We start from the raw sequence: 7,972 nt of genomic DNA on the forward strand, positions 1-7,972 counted from the left end.
CAATTTGAAGCTCTTAATGCTCCCAAAATCGATTTACCCTTCTTCTTTTTCCATTCTTGTGAACTAAACACAACATATCTCTCACTTTCTCTCCACAATGAGCTAAAAAAACCCAAGATTTTGATTCTAAATTTTTTATGGTTCATAGAGTCATAGAAGCTAACGATTCTGGGTGGGTTACTTTCGTTTATGATTTTGTGTGCTTGGCGAAGCCTTATGTATGCTAAGGAACTTATCTCACCAATTTAAGGTATGACATCGAGTTTTTTTCCAGATCTGTTCGTCAGACGACTTACTTGGGAAGTCGTCTGGCTGTAGACAACTTACTTGGAAGTCGTCTGGTCAACGCAGAGGTTATTTTTTCAATTGACTTTGAAATCTGTAACCTGAGACGACTGAAAGTTAAGTCGTCTGTTTTTGTTTGGTTTCAAAAAAAATTTCAAAGAACCTAGACGACTTACATTTCAGTCGTCATAGGTTAGTTTTGCATTTGACTGGATAATTTCAGAAGTTTGACTTCCCCAGATGACTTACATTTCAGTCGTCTGGCGAAAATTAAAATAATAATATTTTTTTAAAAGTAGACGACTTACAGTTAAGTCGTCATAGGTTAGTTTTGCAATTGAAAAAAAAACTTCAAAATTTAATTATACACAGACGACTTATACTTCAGTCGTCCACGAGACGACTTACTTGTAAGTCGTCCAGGATTTTTTTCTGAGATTCTGGTCAAACCTCGTAAATCCTGGACGACTTACATTTCAGTCGTCTCGTGGACGACTGAATTATAAGTCGTCTGTAAATAATTAAATCTTGAAGTTTTTTTTTTTCAATTTCAAAACTAACCTATGACGACTTAACTGTAAGTCGTCTACTTTTAAAAAAATATTATTATTTTAATTTTCGCCAGACGACTGAAATGTAAGTCATCTGGGGAAGTCAAACTTCTGAAATTATCCAGTCAAATGCAAAACTAACCTATGACGACTGAAATGTAAGTCGTCTAGCTTTTTGGAGTTTTTTTTTTAGCCAAACAATAGTAGACGACTTATTTTTCAGTCGTCCGAAATAACAGATTTCAAAGTCAATTGCAAAAATAACCTCTGTGTTGACCAGACGACGTATAGTTTAGTCGTCTGGACAACTTAGATTGAAGTCGTCCGCGTCTTCTCCGCTAGTTTTAAGTCTTCTACGTTAGTTTTTGAATAACTTGTATTTTTAAGAGTGATAAGTAACTTCAAGATATGTAAAACTCATATTTACAAAATATGTTCTCTCCCTTAGTTTTACTAAATTTGACTAAGTTTTTCAACACAAACTTATAATAAAATATGATATGCTTTGACTAGTTACTATTGTTTGTTTCCATCTCTTAAGTATTATTGTTATAGACAATAATGATGACTATTGTTATGAGTTGGAAGAAGGGTTAAAATACTTCTTAAAATGTTGTATCAATATAAAGCTACCAACATTCTTGTTTATTAAGATGAGAAAAAGGCCATTGGAGTTTATTATTGCATATAAGAGATCCAAAGATAAGAAAAAGGCTACTGAAGTCTATTATTTCATTGATTTGTAAATGTGTAAAAACATTGTTAGCACATTTAATACATCTTGGAAAACATTATTACTGATTTTACAAAAAATTCACAACTAAAAGAGTAGACATGCAATTCACAAAACAGACCACAAACAAAACTATTATAGATCATTCCTCTACAAAGACAAGCTTGGATTCCACTTGAGTAGACAAGACCACACGACTTTTAAGAAGTCCAGACGACTTCTAAGAAGTCCAGACGACTTCTAAGAAGTCCAGACGACTTCCAAGAAGTTCAGACGACTTTGTCAGAAGACTTTTAGGAAGTTCAGACGACTTCCAGACGACTTTACAGGAAGTCCAGACGACTTTACAGGAAGTCCAGACGACTTTACAGGAAGTCCAGACGACTTTACAGGAAGTCCAGACGACTTTACAGGAAGTCCAGACGACTTTGTCAGAAGACTTCCAAGAAGTCCAGACGACTTCTAGACAACTTCCAGACGACTAATAGGTAAGTCGTCCCAGAAGTCTTCCAGATCTGAAAAACCTGCATATTAAATCCAGATCTGAAAAACCTGCATATCCAAAAACGTTCAAATGGCTTAAAAACAGAAAAAATGAGTGAAAGATTAGATAAATCTACCTTTACAGAACACACAAAAATACATATCTAAAAATAATAGATCTACCTTTAAATTAGTGGAAGATGAGTACCATCTAATAAGAAACCTGCAAAAAAGATAGATTAGTAAGAAAGACATGAGACAAAACTGGAAAATTCATATAAAGTTTGGTCTTTTCAAGTCAAAGAGATTAGAGTGGGTTTGGAGAGTTTTAGTTTGGGAAAAAAGTAAGAACTTTATACAACAAGAAGTTCCCAAATGAAGAAAAATCAGACATAAGAACTTACCAAAACGCTCAGATCTATTATGAAAGAAAGACTTCGTCAGAAGACTTCCATGAAGTTCAGACGACTTCCTGGAAGTCCAGACGACTTCCTGGAAGTCCAGACGACTTCCTGGAAGTCCAGACGACTTTGTCAGAAGACTTCCAAGAAGTCCAGACGACTAACAGGTAAGTCGTCCAAGAAGTCTTCCAGATATGAAAAACCTGCATATCAAATCCAGATCTGAAAAACCTGCATATCAAATCCGGATCTGAAAAACCTGCATATCCAAAAACGTTCAAATGACTTAAAAATAGAGAAAATGAATGGAAGATTAGATAAATCTACATTTATAGAACACACAAAAATACATATCTAAAATTAATAGATTTACCTTTAAATTAATGGAAGATGAGTACCATTTGATTAAAAACCTGTAAAAGAGATAGATTAGTAAGAAATACATGAGACAAAACTGAAAAATTCATATAAAGTTTGGTGTTTTCAAGTCAAAGAGATTAGAGAGAGGTTGGAGAGTTTTAGAATGATGAACATTACATTTTTGTTGCAGCCATTTGAGAGGAGGAGAGAGAATGTGTAATTTTTTCTTTATATAGGGAGACAAAAAATTCAATTAGATTAAATATTTTTTACTCAGACGACTTCCTGGACGACTTACATTTCAGTCGTCTGGTGAAGAAATTAAAACAGACGACTTACATGTAAGTCGTCCAGAAGAGTTTAATATTTTTAGCGGGAAATTAAATATTTTTAGCGGGAAACTAAAATAGAAGACTTTCCAGACGACTTACAAGTAAGTCGTCTGGTTTAAATTATTTAAGCGGGAAAATAATTTTTTAAAAAAATTTTAGGCGGGAATATTTGGACGACTTACATGTAAGTCATCTGTTTTAATTTCTTCACCAGACGACTGAAATGTAAGTCATCCGAGTAAATTATTCAACAGACGACTAAAATATACGTCGTCCGAGTAAATTATTCAACAGACGACTGAAATATAAGTCGTCCACACCCTAAACATAACCCCTAAACTTAATTATCTAATTAAAGACTTCATAAAATCAAATCAAACTTGAAAAGTGTTTACTATACACATAAAAAAACACATATAGGTGAAAACTAATTTTTGAAAAAAACATTTTAGTTTTCCAAAATCTAACCCTAACAATACATACAGTACTACAACATATGTTTGCCAAACTCCTAAATCAAAGTATTTCATGATTCACTACTTCCACTCATCTATCTTCAAAACAAATCAATTTTATCATATCTTAATTTATATCACTTAAAACTGTTTATAATTACTTGATTTTTATTTTTCACGCATCAAAATATTTTTTTACAAGATTTATAAATTATTTTTAAAATAAACCGGTACCAGACGACTTACACTTCGGTCGTCCAGACGACTTCCAACATCTCAGACGACTCAAGCGATTTACTAGGGCTATATTCGTAAAAATGGCTTCTGTTTTTTTGTTTGGTCACAAGGGACTGAGCTGTAATTTCACTAGGCTTTTAGGTTAGTTTTGCATTTGATTCAAATTTGGGTATAAGTTTGGGGTTAAAATCAAGTTGTGGGTTAGTTTTGGCAAAAATCCCTTTTTAAAATGGGCCAAAAAATATTTTTGATTCAGGGCCAAAATATATCAAGTCCGTCCCTGTTCTTTAGTATCACGAATAACCTTTTTTTATCTTACGTATTAAAATAAAAGTCATGACTTAATTCATGTGTGATTTTTTTATCTGGAACATTTATTACAAAAATAGTTTAATTAAATTTTGCATATATATTTTTATTATTTTAATTTTTCTAAAAAATCAAATAGATATTCTTATATTTTCTCTGAATTGCATCTGAATAAAATATTTTCATATCTTTTTCTTACAATATAAATATATATATCATTTTTCAAAAAGCAAGCATTTAAAATACTTAATTACTTTCGTATTTATTTAAAATATAAATAAATATTTCGTTTTTCACTTAAACAAACCTTATAAATATTTAATTAATTTTGTTATTTAAAATATACATTTATATTTTATTTTTACTAAAATAAACCTTTTAAGTATCTAACTAATTTTGTCATTATATTGAACTCATGTAAGATTTTGAATTAAATTTGTGATATGAATTTAACATAATATTTATTAATTAAATCTTTGATCTCTAACATTTAAAATTTGTTAATTTAGAATTTTGTGCCACACTGTTGAAAATATGCTATCAATATGAATGATCAGTCTACAAATGCTATTTTGAAAGTGCATTTAGTTGATGTTATTAAATATAATGGCCGGTTTAATTTTATATTTCAATAGTAGAAGTATATGATTGCGTTGTTTACTAAAAGATAATCAAACTTATTTTTATATAGACCATTTTCCTATTATTCATTAATGTAATTGTTTGTTTGTTTTATTTTGTGCAATTTTGAAAGTGCAATAGGTATTGCACCAATTTATGTCATTAACATAAATGATAGATGAATGATTGAAAAAATATATTTCATGTGAATAGTTTTATTTTCATTGTGTTTATTATCAAATGTATTTGTTGATTTAAGTGTTAATTATATAATGTGATGTATGATAGATTGAAAATAAAAGTTTTAATATTGAAATATTCATTGTAAATAATCCAAGAGTTCTGGGGGAGAAAAGTCTAAATCACCAATAGACAATATAAGAAACCTCAAAAAAATAGATAATAAATAGAAAATTCATGTTTAAAAAGACAAAAACAAACAAAATGCATTACAAATTCCAGTTTAATAAGTTAAATGAAGCAGACATTTATAAATTACACTTATAGGTTATTTAGCCAAAGATTTAATTCATACAAATAATTTGATTAAATATGACCAAACCTAAAATACAAGTATAATCTTATGGAAATTAATATCTAAGTTAATATTAAATTGAACAGAATTTATCGTAAATATCACATAATGTAAGGTTTTAGTTAGTGCTCATGTTTTACTAAGAGAGATATCACTAATACTTTGAAATAATAAATTAAATTATTGCATGCAAACTATAAAATTATTGTGTTTGAGAATATTATAGTAAACTATTAGTAATATAGTAAATATTAAAATTATATACCACTAATCATATAAATCAAGTATTTATCTATACTATATTAAAAGGGATATATGAGGAGTAGGGAGGGTGTCCACGTCAGACAAAAAAATCAACCAATCAGGTTGCAATGTTTTGCCACGTAAGCTCTTTGTTGCCCGTGTTATTCTTTGGCGTTTTCGTTTGGGCTTTGCGTTTTTCTCCTTTGATCTGCTGTGTATACGTTTGGGCCATGGAGCCCATCAGACTTTAGAGACAGAAATCTGATACCTCGCCGAGTATGTATGCTGAGATCTCGCCCTTTCTCATTTCTTCAAACCCTAACTCTTCGACATCCCCTTTGCTCTTCCTCTTATTTGTTCCGTTTCACGTCTGATTCTCCAGTGCTGCCATGATCACGGAGTCAACTTCTTCGACAACGCCGAGGTTTACGCCAATGGCCGAGCTGAGAAGATCATGGGTCTGGCGATTCGCGAGCTGGACTGGCGGAGATCCGACATCGTGGTCTCCACCAAGATCTTCTGGGGTGGTCCTGGTCCTAACGATAAAGGTTTCTCGAGGAAACATATCATCGAAGGAACCAAAGCTTCTCTCAAAAGACTCGATATGGACTATGTAGATGTCCTCTATTGCCACAGGTCATAAAGATTTGATTTTTTTATATTTTATTTCTTGAAGATCTATTCTAGGGTTTTGAGTTTTAGATTATGATTTAACTCTTAGGGTTCCTGAGATTGAAATAAAGAGTTCGAGCTTTAGGTCTTTTAGTGTCAATGTCTTCCGTCGTTTCTACTATGGAACCTCTCAGTGGTTCTGTAACGCCTCTCCATTTTTATTTGTCTCCATTCATTGATTCCTTATTCCAATCAGGCTAAAGCCTCATGTCATTTATGTGTATTTCCTTGAGAGGCTTTCAGACCATGTCAGGTGATTCTAAGACGACAGGTCGGCTCTTCTTCTTGCGTTGGTTAATCGCTGAGTTTTTTTAACTTCATTTTCAGCTTCAACAGTTTCGTCAAAAGAAGGCTGACAAAAACACTGATCATAAAAAGGACCCCAAGGGCAGTACAAGCCAAGGAAATCCTCCAAAAAATCTGGTAAGAAGCATGAGCCTAAACCTGACACTGGTGGTGTCAGTGACGAGGCAGAAGCTCCGTCTGATGTGGCTGTAGGAGGAGCTTCATCTCATGTGAATATTGGTGAGGAGGTTGTTGATCCTCCACCGACTTCTGTAAATGCAGCAGCTAACAGTGATGTTTCAGTTGACACGCTTCAGCCAGGAAACACCACAGCAACTTCTGATAGTGGAGATGAACCGAGAAAAGAAGTTGCGAATTCCGAAAATGATATCAGCGTAGCATTGTCCACGGAAGAAGAGAATGTGAAGAGTATCGACATTGGAGCGGCTGGCGCAGTAGATTCTTTGACGTCTGACCTTGCAGATACCGAGAAGGGAGTTACACATGACGATGCAGAGGAGTCCCTTCTGGCCGTACGATCTGAGTTACAAAAGAGATCTAATGAACTTGAACAATCAGAACAGAGGTTATTATCTACTAGAGAGAAGCTTAGCATAGCTGTTGTCACGTGTTAGCTCTGTTTGTTCTCATATGCATTTTAAGACTCAGAGACAGAGAGAGCATTATCTGTTGTGTTTTAGTTTTTGTTGTTTCCACTTTTTAAAAACAAGTATAATGTTTTTGAAACTTAAAAGTTGGCTTTTATAGTTGTTGTCAAGAGGTCAGTAGTAATGTAGTATATTGAAAAGCTCATTTAAACGATTGTTAACTGTGTTAAAAAAACAGTTGTTAATTATCATATAAGTTTTTATTTTATAAAAACAGAGGAAGTGAAGATATACTAATTTAAAGATTTGATGAAAAGTATATAATGCTGATCATGCACATCATAATGTCAGCACCATCCTAAGTCTAATGTTTAGTCTACCTGTTGGCAATTGTTTAGTTCCAATTATTTAGTTTCTTCTTAAAACATACATGCACGTACATTTCTGATTTTTTTGTTTGAAAAGACATTTCTGATTTTTTTTTACATAGATATCCTATACAACTTCGATTTTCTTTTGGGGTAAGATTCATTTTTCACCGTCATTTTAAAACTAATTTTGGATATTCTATTTTATTTAGTTAAATCAGAAAACAATTTTTTTTAGAATTGTCTAAAGAAAGTAAGAAATAGAGAAAAACGTTCCTAGGCAATTTTATGAATTTACTATTTGAGAAAACAAAAGAAGTAAATCCGGATTTATAATTATTAGTAGATAGATCATCTCAAGAGTACAAGTGAAACGAATAAAATCAAAAAATTATTAATAATCTTAATTGAAAAAAAATAATAATTAGAGAATTTTCGAAAGGAGAGTTAGTTATTGGAATTTGTCTTTCACCATCCACCCGCGTTTATTTTTG

The 7,972-nt window shown here is 32.2% G+C and overlaps 1 protein-coding gene across 2 annotated transcripts; it reads left to right on the forward strand.

The window, feature by feature from the left end:
• The first annotated feature begins 3,968 nt into the window (after positions 1–3,968).
• On the forward strand, positions 3,969–7,324 carry LOC106411972 (probable voltage-gated potassium channel subunit beta). Of its 2 annotated transcripts, XM_048751555.1 has the most exons (3): positions 5,827–6,181; positions 6,461–6,470; positions 6,545–7,324. In XM_048751555.1, the coding sequence occupies exons 1-3, from the start codon at positions 6,000–6,002 to the stop codon at positions 6,713–6,715; spliced, it is 363 nt and encodes a 120-aa protein (XP_048607512.1). In that variant the 5' UTR covers positions 5,827–5,999; the 3' UTR covers positions 6,716–7,324. The 2 variants fall into 2 exon arrangements, 1 of the variants encoding a protein (XP_048607512.1); XR_001282460.3 differs by lacking the exon at positions 6,461–6,470 and having other exon boundaries at positions 3,969–6,181.
• The last annotated feature ends 648 nt before the right edge of the window (positions 7,325–7,972 follow it).

The sequence above is a fragment of the Brassica napus genome, chromosome C3 (assembly GCF_020379485.1).
Source record: "Brassica napus cultivar Da-Ae chromosome C3, Da-Ae, whole genome shotgun sequence".
NCBI classification, from domain to species: domain Eukaryota; kingdom Viridiplantae; phylum Streptophyta; class Magnoliopsida; order Brassicales; family Brassicaceae; genus Brassica; species Brassica napus.